At 36.6% G+C, this 17788-nt stretch overlaps 1 protein-coding gene across 1 annotated transcript in view; it reads left to right on the top strand.

Annotated features, from left to right (window-relative positions):
* The window catches only part of ITGA1 (integrin subunit alpha 1), a 71146-nt gene that overhangs the window by 45714 nt on the left and 7644 nt on the right, over nt 1-17788 (top strand). The window contains exons 10-24 of the mRNA XM_086479778.1: nt 1890-1963; nt 3774-3918; nt 5157-5299; nt 6601-6744; nt 8138-8392; nt 8825-8955; nt 10372-10535; nt 10727-10863; nt 11959-12069; nt 12681-12766; nt 12971-13106; nt 14078-14158; nt 15605-15681; nt 16402-16491; nt 17535-17637. Coding sequence (XP_086335904.1) covers nt 1890-1963; nt 3774-3918; nt 5157-5299; nt 6601-6744; nt 8138-8392; nt 8825-8955; nt 10372-10535; nt 10727-10863; nt 11959-12069; nt 12681-12766; nt 12971-13106; nt 14078-14158; nt 15605-15681; nt 16402-16491; nt 17535-17637 — 1877 coding nt within the window. The remainder of the gene's footprint in view (nt 1-1889; nt 1964-3773; nt 3919-5156; nt 5300-6600; nt 6745-8137; nt 8393-8824; nt 8956-10371; nt 10536-10726; nt 10864-11958; nt 12070-12680; nt 12767-12970; nt 13107-14077; nt 14159-15604; nt 15682-16401; nt 16492-17534; nt 17638-17788) is intronic.

Below are 17788 nucleotides of genomic sequence, written 5' to 3'. Positions count from 1 at the left end.
GCCATTCCAGATTTGCAACTGTGTCCATGGATGCATTTTTGTGGCAGGGGAGAAAAGCAGATTAATTCTGTCCCACCCTGCTTTTTGGTGACAATCCAGCTTATTGGATGTGTGCAATGTGGAAAATAATCATTAACTCCATACATCATAGCTGAATTAATTTCCATGCGTAACATAGAGGTCACATTGATTCTTGAAATTCTGTATCTGAATCTATTTAATTCTCAATCTAAATAGCCCCTTGATAGTAGAGTAGTGCATCTTAATTTATTCTTGGATTTCTTGTTTTCTTTTTGGTTTTGGCCTTTGTAAATTGCAAAGAAAAATTGACAGAGAGTTGAAAAATCAAATCCAACAAAAACCCATACTTGACAGCCAATGGATTTTTATGAATAATCTTTTTCATATGCCTTTGTCTCAAGGCATGGACTTCTGGTTTTAACAGCAATTTTATGTTTTATCCAACCCATAGGAAGGCTCAAATGTTTTTTTCACAAAATATCCTTTGTAGGATGCTTGGCAGTTTGAAACTCAGTGGAAAGTTAGAGGGCTGCTATCTAAGCAACATTCAGAACTGCACACACCAATAGTACCAGCATTGACCTGTACCTCAGACTGCAAGAGTCCTCTTTGTCAGCTCATTAAGGAGCATCCTTTACTGCATGAAATTATTGTTTATCAGCAAATGTGAAACTTAAGCATTTTATGCTCAAAAAGGACTTTTTTAAACTTAACAAAGGACCTACATCTTGTGAAACATGGCCTATATCTGTGTGTCAAACATTTTGTGTTTGAGATCATGTCTCCTTCCTATGACTGGCTATAAATCCCAACAATTAGCAAAGACATCATGTCCCATGGAGCAAGCTCTGTGGTTTAGTTGCTGAGTATCAGAAGTTCAGTATTATTCAATAGTCCAGATGCCTGAAATTCGTGCAGCTATGGCTTGCTATGCCTCAGTTTCATTCACACAGTTGGAGGTTTGCCTCAGCACTCAGCTGGTAGCAAACTGTGAACTCTTCCTGGACAAGCGTCAGAGCAGATTTCATAGTTCTCCTGTACTGTGTGTTACTGTATCTTGCTCTCAAGGAGGAATCAGTATGCAGAATATAATTACCTTACTTGGCCAGTTAAGGTGGCAAAATAGTCCTTGAGTATTACTTTTTTAAGAGGCAGAGCTTTTCTCTTCCCTGATGACATTTCAAGTGTACCTGGGAGCAAAGCAGCCCATCAGAGTTTAATAACTAGCATATAACTACCTGACAAGATAGTGAAACTAGTACTAAATCACCTGATACCTTTTTTATTCAAAGTCACTGAAGAGAATCAGGAAGATTTTTCATGTAATGTTCTGGGCAGGATTACAGTTCCCAAGCCCTTCCCTGAGGCTCATGAATCTTGGACAGATCAGATTTTCCTATGTTGTTTTTTGCAAAGGTTCATACAAACATCAAATGTTTTTCATTTAAAGTTCCTCCAGCTGCCTACAAATTTTTGGTTTCTGGAATACAAGGCCAGAGTTACATGGCTGGTGTTTTATTGTTCACTTAGTTCAAGTGGAAAATGGCTTAACCATATTAATCAAACATTCCAAACATATTTACCATCAGCCTGAGGTCAAATCTTGTCAATTTTAGTCCAGAAATATTTATTGGACAAGTTCTGAGACATAGTCTTAAAATGGAAACTCTCGTACTTAATGGTAGCATTTAACATAGATCTTAATATCTGTATTTATTATAAAAATCTATGGCAAACTGTATTCATTGAATATTCTAGTTAATTATGCTATCCTTTAGTATTATATAAGTACTTTGATTACGCTATTCAAACACTTTTTTAGATTGAAACTTAATTATTTTTGAAACTTAATTTTTTTTGTTTAACAGCCACAACAGACCAGCAGGCTGCCTCATTTGAGATGGAAATGTCTCAAGCTGGTTTCAGTGCTCATTATTCTCAGGTAAACAAACTGTTTGAAAATAGAAGTTCTCCTACAAAGTAGATTTTTGTTGATGATAGCATGAATTTGGAATGAGTGTTTCAGGATTCTCTGTACAGTCCTGTTTGCTGTTGGAAGTTTTGGAATTTCCCGTAATCCAGTTGTTTTGTAGAAAGTATGTAAAGAATGATTATAAACAAGGAAAGCTTAAGAGAATAAGTATCTTCTTCACATGAATTCTAAATTTAATGATTCCATAGCACTTTCTATCAGAAGAATAGTCTTTAATATGTTAAAAAAGACTTTTTACCAGTGCCTATAATGAGGGACAAGGGGCAACAGTTTTAAACTGAATGAGAATAGGTTTAGACTGGATATAAGGAAGAAGTTTTTTCCTGTGAGGGTGGTGAGGTTGCCCAGAGAAGTTGTCGGTTGCACCTCCCTGAAGTGTTCAGCGCCAGGCTGGATGGGGCTTTGAGCAACCTCGTGTAGCGGAAGGTGTCCCTGCCCATGGCAGGGGGGTTGGAACTAGATGATCTTTAAGGGCCCTTCCTTCCAACCAAAACCATTCTGTGATTCTATGAACTATAAAACTGTTCTTTCTAAATATTAATATGTAATTTGATACTGCAGTGTACTGGTGAAATTGAGACAGAAGATAGATAAAAAGGATATTTTTGTCATGGATATGATCTGCATTATTAGTAACACAACGTATTCTTGGTTCCATTAACACATTGAATACCTCAGTTCTCAGGGAGTAAATATTAAACTGGAATGCAAAAACCCCTGGGAATTTGTATTAGCAGAAAATCACTCCCTAAATATTTTATGTATTATTAAAAAATCATAAAGTATCCATTGTGATGATCTGCTTAGTGCACACAAATGAAATTAAAATTTAACATGCAATCAAAAGAACTGGGAAGAGTTAAGCTTTAAAGATGTGAAAAAGTAATGACAGTGAAAAAGAGCACAATAGGAGTAACTGAACTGAACAAACACCGAGGAAAACATTCCACATAGCTTTGTATACAGCTCAGCATATCACTGATTAAAAAAAAAAAAAAAAAAAGAATAAAAATCCTTCAGTATGATTTAGAGTAAATAATTTATTGCAGAAGTACTCTCTGCTCATTTTACTCTCTGCACTGTATTACACACGATGCTGCAGATGGTGTATTATACCTTAGAAACAAGTATTATCCTGATAGGGAGTGCGAGGATTGTTTATAAGATTACCTGTTTGGTAGAGCATATTCTTTGAGTTCACAAACAACCGACCTGTATCATCAGAACCTCACTTTAGAAGTGGGTCTTCAGTCCTCGGCGCATTGACAGACTCAGGGTCTCTGGTGTCTGTTTTATCTAGAAGTCTACGTTCATGCCTTTGGGCAAGAAAGGTTAGCAAACCATTGCTCATTGACAAAAGGCTCTTGTGCAATATATGAGACTCAAGGATTCAACAGAGAAAGGTTCAAGTTTCTGAAAGTTTGTCTGGAAATGCATTTAAGTGTTGTATTCTCTGATTAGCTTTGCTAAATCACTTTTGTCTTTCTATTTGGCCTGGAATGGTGGTCTGAAGTTGTAGAAGCTCTGTTTCATTCTGCTGCTTTTCCTGAATGGCCCTTTCTTTAATTTTTTTTTAAGTTTGGTGCATTTTTAACAAGTGCAAGACACGTTATGATTGTAGCTGCCATACTGTAATAGGAAAAGTGGGGTTAAATATGTAAGTATACAGGAAGCATTACCCAAATGCTGGCATCGTGATCAATGAGCGTCTAAAGATGGTTCACATAGAGAACAGGCTTTTTGTTTTTCTCTGCGTAAGGATTGGATCATGCTTGGAGCAGTTGGAGCATATGACTGGAATGGCACGGTGCTCATGGTGAAGGACAGTGGTATTTCAATGCCAAATAATGACACTTTTCGTGACAGGCTTTCAGAAAGAAATGAACCTCTTGCAGCCTATCTAGGTAAGAGAAATAGCCTGTCTTATAACACTTTCCAACAAATGCTACAAGACCTCTCTCAAATCTAATTCACAAAATGTGTCTTACAGAATATTACTTTATATTCTAGGAGCCTGGCAAAATTTATAATTTATTGACATGTCTACTGTATGATTTTCTTGTTATTTGAAAAAAAAAAGCCTACTTCTACAATCAAAACACTAGTCCAAACACTTACAGACCTAAGTATATCTAGACTTTCCCCAATAGAGATGTCTAATCTGTTGAGAGATTTCACAAATTCCTCTAGTTTTTATAAAGTTTTTCTGTGTCTTGATAGTTTAAAAGTTTTATACAATATTCAGTCTAAATCTTTGCTTAAAATTAAGCTGATTTCTGTCACTCAATGGATAAGAACAGCAGTTTACCACTATCTTTTTTATAATAATGCTTTGCATATTGGCAGGCTATTGTTTTCCTCTCAGCCTTTTCTACCAAAAAAGCATTGGTGGCCTTGCTCTCTCCTCTAGGTCTTGCTTTCTACACCTTATGGTTTTGTTTGCTCTGTTATCTCATTTAAGCCACATTTTCACTGATGAAGAGTCAAAACTAGAATGATTTTTTTTTCCTAAGTACACTGTTTATCTTCTTTGCAGCATGCCATTATCTTTTCTTTGTATCTTAAATTTGGCAAGGTAATTTTAAATTTAGTTCCTATCCTATGTAATACTTGAAACCCTGCCACAGTTTTGATTCATCTGCAATTTTATTAAGTCTTCCTTCACCAAAGTTATTAAATTCTCGTTAATATTAAACAGAGCTAGTTTCAAAATGCCCCCAGAATCATATTTGGAAGACTCCATCAGTTTGACAGTGACTTAATGACTGGCAGGTGGTTGGACTAGATGATCTTTCGAGGTCCCTTCCAACCCCTAACATTTTGTGATTCTGTGTGTGAAAGTAGCTTTTCAACCAGCTATTCACAAGTTATTTCATCGGTTATCATCATATTCTTACACTGTGTCAGAATGGCAAAATGAACATGACTTACCAGCCTGTGAACAGGTTTAATAACACACTGGTGCTCATGGCTGTAGGGAAATACAGGTCTAGCCCTTTTAATTAACTCTGCTATTATTCTCTAGCATAGGTAGGGCTAAACATCTAGTTGTAGAATAAGCCTTAAAAAGGTGCTGAATCATAGCAAGTATTTCTAGTGCATTCTGTGTGTACTGCATCTTAACTTCTTTTCTGCTTCCTAGGATATGCTGTGAATTCAGCATTGACACCTGGAGGCATACTGTACATAGCAGGACAGCCACGCTACAATCACACTGGCCAAGTTATCATTTATAAAATGGAAGGACGAGAGGTACAAGTACTTCAGAGGTTAAATGGAGAACAAGTAAGTATGCATTCATGATTAACATATGAGATCAATATGGCATGAGAAATAGAAATAATGATTTCAAGTGAGAACTCTACATCAGGAGAGCAAATGAAAATGGGAGTTGTTAGCAAGATCAAAAGAAAAGGTTAGGTAGGTGCTCTGGTATAGTAAGTAATGGAAAGTGGACTCGACAGTAGTCAGAAACGCTTGGAATTTTTCTCTTTGAGGGTTAAACTTTCACCAGTGTCAAAGTAGTTGTAGCATTAATTGTACTTCTTGCAATTTTCTCTGCCTGCTGAGTCAGGGGCATGTCACTGGCAGAAATGAGTATGACAACCAGGGTTCTGTGCAAGAATATCAGCTAGGGTAGCATGAAATGTTGAATAGCTGCTTGTTATACTGGGTAGCAGCTCACCAAGAGCTGTTTCTACAGGAAAAAACCCAACGTGTACTCACATAATTAAAGATGGTAGTATAATATTGTGCACGTGAGTGTTGGAAGACCTGCCTACTTGTTTCTCCCCAAGCTGCAGTACAAGCTTCTTTCAGGAGAATTCAGGTCACCTAATTTCCATCTGTAGCTGATGTCTGCAACTCAGCTATCAATCAAGCCTTTTAGAGTCAATGAAGGAAAGTAGGCATTTTTAATATCCTGTGAGATATTCTTATATCCTGTGAGATGAGATGCATCTTGCACTAGAAGAGACTGCTTCTTATGTTGACTGTAAAGGAAATACAGGATGTTTAGCTTAGCTGTGAAGTGAATGTAATCAGATAAATCCCACACCTTGTACCCAGCCTGTGAATGTATCTAGCTCTTTGTGTAGATCTTGTCCCTCTAAGTGTCAGTCTGGGAATTTTGGAGACTGCCTGTGCTGTGTTGTCTTGGAACTTTTGTCCACTGGCCTACCTTTTTCTGCTGACAAGCCTAAGACCATTGATTTTGCTCCTTCTATGTATTACTGTGGGACTGAAGAGAAACCTAGCTTCCTCAAGACACATCTATTCAAATGCTTTCTTGAGAGGTCCTACTCCCCTTAGCAGGTAGAAGGCACCATTATACCTTTCAAACTCAGGAGAGTTGAAAGTTGAATGGACCATTCTTGAAGAAAAACATCTGACAAAAGACCCTAAAACAGAAAACAGCTTTGAAGACAAACAGACCAAAAAGTTCTCCTAGGTAGCAAAGAAAATTTCTGCCTAATGGTGAATATTTGGCACTGTTGTAAGCAACTATAGGACAGGTCTCTGAATAGGAAATGTTGCATGATGTTGCTGACTCTGTCTCTAATTTATGCCTTAAAATTTTCATCCAGATTGGGTCATACTTTGGGGGTGTTATTACCACAGTTGACGTCGATAGGGACTCATTTACAGACCTTCTTCTTGTTGGAGCTCCTATGTATATGGGAACTGAGAAAGAAGAGCAAGGAAAAGTATATGTTTATGGTCTGAACAAGGTAAGGATGATGTTTATTGACCAGGAACAGAACATGTTCCTTACTGTCTTCATATACTTATTTTAAAGAAATATGATAATTTAAACTGGGGAAGATGACCTGTTGAAAACAGAGAAACATGATTCTGACAACTGAGTATGATACAGATTATTTTTGAAAACTTTCTTTTCAGACTCTTGTTTTCTCACTTTTTTTTCTAAGAGTGTATTACATAGATAATATATCCTGTAAGCTGCAATATGGCATAGATGCAAATCTATAGGATTAATTTCTATCACATTTTGGTTTTGCTTTCACACATTAAGGAACAGTAAGGCTCATCCATTCTAAAAGTGTGTGCTCTAGTATCCTTGTTACTTGCTTACCAACCTAGAGCTAAACCACATATATCCAACAGCTTTTAAGCATGTCACAAGTAGATTGAGGAATATACCAGCTACACCTCAGTCTCTTAATTTGATAAGTCTCTCCTTCCAATGTTTATGGATACCTTTCCTTCTTGCTTTCTTCTTATAGTCCAGAACCATTGTGTATCATTTCAACAGTTATCAAAATATGTCCTAGCAATGATGGTCTCCTAAAATACTGTTGCAGGAAAAGGACCTGAAGAGACTGGATCTATTTAACAAGGAACTGTTCCAGTTTCTACTTCCAAGTGGCTAACAACAAATTGCTGGTGAATAGGGTTGGTGAGAAAACAAGAATTCTATGTCCTCCAATAATATGAGGGTTTGAAATTTGTTTTTCTAGTGCTTCCCTTTATCAGTCTCCAAATAAAGGAGATGCAGCAATTGCTTGCTGCTGCTAATCTCTAACATGGAACTCATGGGACCAATTTCTTGGAAAGGTTGGTTACATACCATACTACATGTGTGGTTTTTGTCTAGGATGCACACTGGACCAGGAGGATATATATGCTAACCCATGGACTATGTGTCTACTGAGGACAGAATTCAATCTATGTAAGAGAAATGCTGTCTTTTGTTCTGGAATGGCAGTATTGCCATCTCAGAAACTTTGCTTACTTTTCAAATTAAGAGAATGCCTTTAGAAGAACTCTACGCTATCTTAAGAATGGAGCGGTTTACTTACAATAACATAAATGGTGTTATGATACTATGCTTTCCTGTGAACACATAACTTCAAGAAATATGTAGAAGCATCTAGATGCAGAAAAATAGGGAGCGAGAATGTGTTTCCCACCCGCTGCTCAGAAAGAACATTTGAATTGTAGTTACAGAATCACAGTTTCTACAGTGAACGTGATGACTAAGAATAGAATGTAATTGTTTCATTTAATTAATCAGTTTGTCTTCTGGACAGTAGCTCTTAAAAGCCTTCATTGCTAAAATGTTGATGGAAATCCACAAACTCTAAATCTGTTCTTTCACAGACAAAGTTTGAATATCAGATGAGTCTCGAACCTATAAAGCAAACATGCTGTTCACCATTAAAACAGGACACCTGCAAAGTTCTTAAGAATGAGCCTTGTGGTGCACGCTTTGGGACTGCAATTGCTGCAGTGAAGGATCTCAACCTTGATGGATATAATGACATTGTGATAGGTTCTCCCTTAGAGGATGATCATCGGGGAGCTGTTTATATTTATCATGGCCATGGCAACACAATCAGTAAAAAATACTCACAGGTAGGAAGTAAATCTTTACAGGTTGGTAGCCGCTGTATGTGATGTAGCGCAAGTCCTGTTTTCCCATGTCTTCCCAACATAATATCAAACTGTGACTTGACCTGTCATAACAACTTCTTTTTTAAAATGCTCTGTACTTTTAAACTCATATGGGTTTAACCAAATTTGACCCTAACATTGTTAGAAAATATATTTGTATGTTTTTATTAGAAACCTTCTGAAACGTTCTGTACAGCCATAAAAGTAGATACTTTGCAATTCTGAACATGTGTAGTGTGTTCATCACCATGGTAACCATTTTAGGAGTTTTGACATTAAAATATAATCTATTTAAAAAGTCTAAAAGCCATCTAACTGCCAACAACTGCATCTTGAATGTTCTTATAAAATCCTTCAATGTGGACTGCATAAACCTCTTAATGCTTTTCGCAGCGTATTGCATCAGGTGGAGATGGGGAAAAAGTGAAATTTTTTGGCCAATCTGTGCATGGACAAATGGATTTAAACAATGACGGGCTGATTGATGTCACCATTGGAGGCCTTGGTGGGGCTGCCCTCTTCTGGTATGGATACTCACAGCAGCTGTCAGGCCAGAAAATAAACATTTGTCTTGGGATACCAATGTAATTTGTGTGCAGTACTCTTTGGACTGTTGTGAGGATACTGGTTTCATCTCATGCTTTGACACTGGCTGTGAATCTTCATATTTTCGTGTGTCTCTGGAGCAATGAGTATAAAACTTAATAGACAACAGCAATAAGTATGGGAATGTTTTAGAAACCTTATTAGCCTAATATGAAGACCTTACCCTCCTACACCATATTCAAAGTAGAAATCAATTTAACTCGTGGCACTAAGTAAAATAGGAAAAAAACCCTAAGTGTTCTCTTTTTCACACTATATTGCATATTATCTTATTAGCAATATCAAGGACAGGTTCAAATGTAAAGGGGTCAGTTAGAAAACTCATTTGACTTCCTAATGAGAAAACTCTAGTTTGACTCCCCACAGAAAATCTTGGAAAAATTTAACTAAACTCTCTGGTTAAGAGTGAATTCATTTTCTTCGTAAAAGAGCATGATTCAGACAGCATAATGAGCAATATATTTTTTATGGGAGAAGAGGGAAAAAAAAACAGTAAGAGAAATAAACAAGGTAGCGTGTAATCCCTTATTTCTAAAGCACAACTAAAGCTACTTCTCTCTGGTAAGGCAATTGCTAAGACAGCTTCTTGCTTTCCCTGTCCTGCTGTTCCATCTAGCTCACCTGCTAAGTGACAAGTTTGTCAGCTCTTGCTACCATCCTCAAGCTGCTGGCTTCCCCTCACCATCTGGTAGTGTGTCTTTCTAAAAGCTCTGTGTGTGAATACAATGAGATGCTCCTTCACTGCATTGTTTAGATCACAAATCTAAAGAAAGTTATTTTGCTAGCTAAGTTTTCTGCTAGTTTACTATGCTGGCATAATCCATCCCAAGGCCAAAAGGAAACTGAGCCAGAACAAATGGAGAGGCAGGAATGCACTGCGGGGACAGGGGCAAAGGGGTGTTAAAGTGAAGCAAATTGGTAGTGAATCTCAGCTTGTTTATCTACTCACAGCCTAAGAGATGGCACACTACCCTCCAGTTTGTGTGGAATAACATGTTCACCTGTGGATATCCTTGAGGATAGGTCTGGGCCTTCAGTCTCTTTTAAAATGGGACTGGCTTTATAGTGTTGCTTAAACGCTTTTGAAAATAATTCCTTTCATCTGATGTCTGTTCTGAAACAAGTACAGCACTGTGGAAAAACCCTGTGACCATTTTCTCTGTAATTTGTTGTTTACTGGTACTACGTATAGAGTGTATAGTTCATTACTTGTCTAGACCATCATATATGTGTATTTTAAGGTTGAATGTTGCACATTTTGTAAGTTCATTCTTAAGTTAAAAAAAGTTGCTGCTATTATTTTCAAGGCACTTTCTCTCTGTATTTTTGTTAAGGTCTCGTGATGTGGCTGAAGTAAATGTTTCCATGCAATTTACACCCAAAAGCATCAATATCCAACAACAAAATTGTCAGATAAATAAAAGAAAAACAATATGCATAAATACCACAATTTGTTTTAAGACCAGACTAAAGTCAAAGGAAGATACATTTGAATCCAGTAAGTAGATAAGCACTAAGCTACGGAATCTTTACACTATAAAACTGCTGTGCTGGCATCCATTTATTTCTCCAAAAATGGAATGCAACTTTTTTACATTCACTATTCAGAGTGCATTTCAGATACTTTGGGAAAAAAAGAATATGTAGAGGCAAATTGGTTCATAATATTGATCTCAACTTCCTTTGCAGGTCTGCAGTATTGGATTACTCTTGACTCACAAAGACAAATATCTCGAAGCTTGTTCACAGAAAGCCATGAGAGGAAAATGCAAAAAAATATAACTATCAAAGGGTCAGAATGTATTAAACATAACTTCTACATGTTGGCAAGTAAATCATTTAAAGTGTTTTTGTGATGTTGACATTATAGTAACCCAAACGTATTCCAATAATTGTAAATTGGACAAAAAAACCTGCATCTAGAACTAAACTTAAGGAGCGTATATAAAATTTTTTTACTACTTAGAATTTATATCTTTGTATATGTATGTAGATATAAACTATTTACTTATGTGTACAGTCTATGTATCTTTGTCTCTTTGTTTGTGCCTGTCTTAAGAAAGAGCATAATACACTTAGTGGAAACAAGCAGTGAAATCGTTGTGGTTAACCGTTTAGGTGCATTCAAAACTCAGCAGAAGCATGTGAGCTGGTTGTCTAGTTTGCATATTGGTGCAGTTCCCCCTGCTAAAATATAGTAAAAGAACTCACAAATTATGTTTGGGATAAAGAATACTTATTCACTGCAAAACATAAATGTAATTAGCATCTGTGAGTATGAAATCACCCAGATTGTAACTAACATGCCAAATTAATGGAGATGAATATTGTAAACTACCCACATTTAAAATGTTTAGTGACTTCACTCTTGTATTATAATTCAAAACTAATAATAAGTGATGCCCAGAATTTGCTTGAATATGCCATACATCTCCTAATAGCAGGCCTCCATTTGACTTCACCCAAGGTGATATTGTACTGATCGTGCTGTTCATCATACTGATCCTTTAAGCACAACAATGAAGGTAGATTTAGATTAGCTATTCAGAAGAAATTCTTCACTGTGAGTGTGGTGGGATACTGGAACATGATGCCTAGAGATGTTGTGAATGCTCAGTCCCTGCAAGTGTTCAAGGCCAGGTTGGATGGGGCTTTGATGATCTTTAACTGTGTTGGATGTGGTCAGGCTATGTGACATTTTTATGATGAGATGAGATGCACAAAACCAGTAGTAGATATTTATAAGGATTGGCTTGCACATTAAATGCTTTGTCATTATGTAGCATTCAAATGCTTCTCTAGCAAGGATGACGACAGTGCGACTGAATGATTTTTTATCTCAGCATTGTTGGGGTATTTTAACCTCCTTACATGTTAAAATGAATGTCCATAACAGCAATTTTGTTTTCTTTATGTTCTAGGATAAGCCTGATTTTCAGGACTCTGTAAAGGTTTTGCTAGAGTTCAATTTTTCTGATCCAGAGAGTGGACCTGTTCTTGATAGCAATCTGCCAAATTCAATATCTGAATATGTAAGTCAGCAAGATTCTGTATTAATAACCAATGTGTTAAGGTTAAATTCATAGCCCACACAGGAGCTGAAAGTAATATGGACAAATTGGCTAAAGAGGGAGGATTGTTGAGTCTGTCCAGAAGATGTGTCCTTTAAATGAGTCTTCAGGAATGAAAAGCTTGATTGAATGTGCTTGGGACCCAGCCTGGGGTTTTAAAGCTGTCCAGAGTTAACTGAAGATAGAAGAGAGTACAAGCAATTTTATTGTCGTTTTTTACATAGAGAGCGCAATGGAATGTTAGTCATTTACTTTGATGGTGGTTGGCATCATTCATACTTCTACTATTGCCTTTTTTTCTAATCTAGATGAATCACTTAGAAGGGAATGAGTAGAAAACCTGTGCATGACTTTCACCTGTGCACTTTACAGGATATTGGCATGTTTCACTGATAAATATTAGGGAAGACTTCTTTGACTGCCAAACAGAAGACCTTGTATAAAATTAGATAATTTATTTAAATACAAATATTTACTTTTAATAATATATTATATGCAAATATTTACTTTTAATAATATAATATATAATAATAAATGCAATAAAATTGAAAATTAAAATACTATTGTTGCAGATTCCTTTCACAAAAGATTGTGGAGCCAAAAATAAATGCATTTCAGATCTTGTTCTGAATGTAAAAGCAAGCATAGCTGGAGACAGGTAACTACACTGGGTTTATTGTGTCACTTGATATCTGTACAAAATTTATATGTAAATTATAAAATCTGTAGTCTTAATAAGATAATGCTGTGGCACAGTTTCCAAATCAGAAACAATATAGTCTGGACACTGAAAGAAGTTCCTCTTTATATTAAAAACAGATTCAAAAGTTAAGGTGTCCAACATTCATACTTTATTTTACAGCTCTTCTCCATTCATTGTAAAGTCACGCAATGATAAATTCACCATCCAGCTCTCAGTGAGGAATAAAAAAGACAGTGCCTATAATACCAGAGTTTTGGTTCAGTATTCTCCAAATATTATTTTTGCTGGAATTGAGGTAGGTTTTATCACTTTATCATAACTTGTATTGCTAGAGAGATCTGAAGAAGCCTTTTTATTAAGCCTGAATTTCATGCCCTGGCATCATGTCAGTTGATTGAAGGAGATTCCCTGGGAATGCTGTCCTCGCTTATCTCTCTAAAAGAGTGTATTTACTTTGACCTGAGTGGACTCTTGCCTAGCCTCCGTTAACTACAGACACAAGTTTCACAATGACACATAGACAGTAAGTGCCTGCATCTTAGATGACATCAGCACCATGAATCATCTGTACATCTGTAGAGCCAGAAATTCCTCATTATTTGTCAGTACAGCTCCTGAGCCTCTAGAATTCTCCTTTTGCATGTGTATAGAGAAAGCACTGTCTTGCTAGGGCAGCATAGATCAGTCCCGGCCTCATACCTACCTCAGACAGCATTTCCAAAGTAGCTGTTTTTTCTGCCTGCTTCAGCAGATATGCTATGAATTCACCTCTGTTCAAGTGGGAAACATTATAAGTTTGTTTTCTATTGACAGTCCTGATGTTGCACATTAGGAGTCAGGGATCCATAGCACTGTTGCTGACCTGGTGGCAATAACTTATGGAGAATGAATGTCACTTTTATTGCCAAGTTAGGAACATGTTTACAAAGTTACATGTAAGAACTGTGTACTCAGACATATGTTAATCTGCTAGTCACTATGACTAATTTGCATGATGTCCAGTTTGCATATAATTGCTAATGTTCCAAACACTTTCACTGGAAAGGAATAATGGCTACTAACTGATGTAGATGTCCACAGGTGGAAATTGTTTTGCAGAAGTTGTGGCTTCCTATTTTTGTTTCAGTCCAATTAACGCTTTGACTTTTACAATGTTTTGACAATGAAAAGTGGCAATATTATATATGTTCAACAGGCCCTTGATGCTTACTTAAAATTTAAAAAGAGTTATCACAAGGTCATGATTTCACTTTCTTTTTACTTTAGGATATACAGAAAGATAGCTGTGAATCTAATCACAACATCACCTGTAAAGTGGGATATCCATTTCTAAAACCTGCAGAAGAGGTAAAAAGTCCCTCCGCATGCATGTTCTCCTTCCTACTTGTTGGTTCTAAGGCCAGGGTAGTCCCTATCACTTCTGAATTTCTTTTCTCCTGTGTTCATGCCAAAACCTGTCCATGCATGTCTCCCAAGCTATCCTTGACGTGAGCTGCACTGAGCCAGATAGGAAAAAATCAGATCTTCAGTACCTGGGCAGTCAGCTGTGGTATGAGGGGAGGTAATAGGTGCATATTGCCATCATTGACACTGTCAGAAGGCAAGAGGCACACCTGGCCAAAAGGGTCTGTATCCAGCTGTATGGGATATTGGTTAGGCTATATGGATAAGACATTAGATACTGTGGCTTTCCACAGGTTGGATCCTATAACTTTGGCTATTTTGTATATAAAATTTAGTCATTTGGTTGAAAAGAGAATAAGCTGGTACATGGAAATGCTAACCTGGATCGGCCAAAGCCAGGCATCAAGACTTCATCTCAGTGGGGAGTGAGAGGCCTTTCCAACAATCAATCCACTTAAAATCAAGCTCCAGCTTGAACAGCTCCAGTAGTAAGTCTATATCTCCTGCTGGGATAGAGAGGGAGCTTTGGCTAAACTAAGCCTTTGAAAATATGCATCTAAGCCGCACTTAAGTAGTTCTGATATTGAATTGAGAAATATCAAATTGCATGCAAATAAGACCAACTGTCTTTCCTGGCAGTGTCTTGTCTGTTCCTCTGTCATGTCAGGTCTGTGTTGTGGATGCATACCAGAGGGAGGATCCTGAGAGATGTCCTCTTACATTGCCTCACACATATATGTTTTACCTCGTGTCTTGGACTCGTAGTCAGCTGTTACTGTCTTGCAGCCATATAAGCGTATTACCCAATGCCAGTGCCCACAATGCTCCCTTCCCAGCTTTACTGGATTTTTCGCCTTCTCCTTTCATGCTTTGATTGTTAGTTTGTCTGTAGCTGTAGTTCCCTAAATCTAGAAATTGCATACTCTCCTTTGCATTCAGAGGACAATTAATCTCTGATTTGTATCCCCAGTGGATTCCTTTTTAAAGCCTCTTCCTGGCTCTTTTTTTTTTTTTTTTTTAATATAAGCTTTGTTTCTTCCTCATTAGAGAAAAAAAAAATGGTTTTGATAAATTGTTTGTGAGACCAGTTGGTTTCCATTAAGAATTATTTAGCTATGTATTTCTAATATACTGTATAATAAGTTTTACTAAGGCTTCTCAATTCTGAAAATTTGAAGCTTATGTTTATGAAGTGGTAACTATTAGATTTCCTTCTTGCTTGGGACAAATTCAAAAAACTGGATTCATTTGTAGAAAAATGTTAAAATGTGAATAAGGATTCCGTAGATAAAAGTAACAAAAATTTACTCACTTTTCATCTGATCAAACCTTATTAGCATACTATATTTTTTTTTCCTTTTAAAATGTGCAACATATTTCTCCAAACAGATTTCCTTCAAAATATCATTCCAATTCAATGCATCGTATCTCTTGGAAAATGCTTCTGTTTATGTATATGCAACAAGGTTAGTTGCAATCATTACTTGTTTACCTTCTCTCTTTTTTTTTTTTTTCTTAGAAATCTCTACAGCTCTGTGTTTTGTAGTAAAACAAGGATGACTTTTCTGAACTCAGAAGTAGTTAAACATTCTGTAGAGCTGGCAGCTTTACAGACGTACTCGTTCCAGCAGTGGACTGAGTGGACTTAATAAATAGCTGTTTGTATCTAGAGCCTGAGAGTCAGTAATGAGTCATAATTTCCAGTAGTTTTACCTTCAGAAAAGGTTTATTCTCTTACAAAATTATTGCATACTTTAGGATGAATCACAGTTTATGCTAAACAAAGAGGTCTGGCCTTCAAAGAGCAAGAGCATTGCAGAAATTGCAGAAGTTGTCAGTGATAAAGGAATGCACTTGCCCTCTGTTTGCTGTCCTTGCAAAATCCAGGGATCGTGTGAGAGTAGTGGCTCTTGTTTGGTTCATTTTCATTCAGTCAACTGCAGTCTGTAATTTTAACAAAGATGCATTTCTAAACTGGGACTGATGCAGGACTTAACGTTTTAATTACTGGAAAGTGCAATTTGAATTTATTTTTAGGAGACAGTAGTTAACTCAAAGTTAATTAAAGTTAAGCATTTTCATACCTAGAGCTGTAAGTATTTCAGTTTCTTAAGATCCCTTCCCGCCTAGTAGTGATGTTCCGTCTGCACAGTCTGATTTGAGTGGCATATATTGTTTTATTTTAGTGACAGTGAAGAACCGCCTGAGACCTTGAGTGACAACAGAGGACACGTTACAATTCCAGTAAAATACGAAGTAGGATTAATATTTGTAAGGTATTGGTTCTTCTCTGTACTCTATTTGCTAGCACAGTAAATAGCAGGTGTTCAAAGAGAATATAGTATTGTTTTGTTGTTGAGCTGTGCTCGGTATCTACAGGTGACAGCTTCTAGGCTCCCAAAGAGGAAGCACAGGCTTCATTGAAAAGAGCAGTTATGTGAAATAGTGAAGCAGTTACTGTCACTATCTTGCTGTATCTCCATTTTATCTATTTAAATTTGATCTGCAGTTTGCAAGTACAACAGCAGCTTTTGTTGATTCTTGTGCTTTGCTCGATTCATTCAAAGGCATTTGAGGTACATAAAAAAGCAAATACTTCCAGCTTCCTGATGGCCATAAGTTTGTATCACTATAATATTCCATGATGTGGTGTTTGATTTCCAGCTTTAAAAATTAACCTTTATTTTAGATTCTCAGGGGTTTGTTTTTATCAAGTCAGACACAAAATTTAATGCAGGTCTTGTAGTACACTTTACTTTCAGAAATAACTAGCATTCAGTTAAATTTCATCCCTGAAAAACGTTATAAGTATTATTAGTAGACTACATTGCATGGTGCACAGGTGTAAATAATTAAGTCAAATTCATTTTGGATGAATTTCATGGTTCAAATCCAGCCTTTATTTGTCCCATAGGGACTAATGTTGAATTTAGAATATGCTTGTTTTGTTCTCTTTTTACTTGGTTCTGTCTTTTATAAGACCCTGCCTGTTTCACATGGCAATACTCAGGATAAGGGACTGCACAGCTAGAATAGGAACAGCAGAATCAGACTCTGATGTATCAATTTGGGAAAAGTGTTTGCTCATTTTGTAGTTTTGCCTGAACAAAACATTTTAAATATACATAATAAAAAATGAGTACTACTCAGAAAATGGGTGAGTTGAACTTCAGTGGAAGTAGCAGTGCGCCCTTAATTGCAAGACTAGTCCTGGGGGATTCATGAAATAAGAAAATACCTATATTATTAACTGCTGGAGTATTTGTGAAGTTTGTGTGCTTATTTGGGGTTTTTTGTGGTGTTTTTTTTTAACCCACAGTGTTTTCAAAGAGCACCATGTTATAATTGCAGCAAATGATACTGTCCCTACTGCTATTAACACAACAGAACAGATCGGGGATGAAGTTACTCTACATTATAGGGTAAGAAATAATTAAAACTATATGATACAGGTATTGGCTTCATCTTTTTTTTTTTTTTTATTTCATTCATTTTGAATCACTTAATGTTCTAGCCTATTACTTAAATAGCAGCTATGCAGTATATTAAACCTTCTACATGGATATTTTGTGT

This window comes from Leptosomus discolor, chromosome Z, assembly GCF_034619465.1.
Source record: "Leptosomus discolor isolate bLepDis1 chromosome Z, bLepDis1.hap2, whole genome shotgun sequence".
Lineage (NCBI taxonomy): Eukaryota > Metazoa > Chordata > Aves > Leptosomiformes > Leptosomidae > Leptosomus > Leptosomus discolor.
Note: the sequence above shows the minus strand (reverse complement) of the source record. Positions and strands in the feature narration are given on the sequence as shown.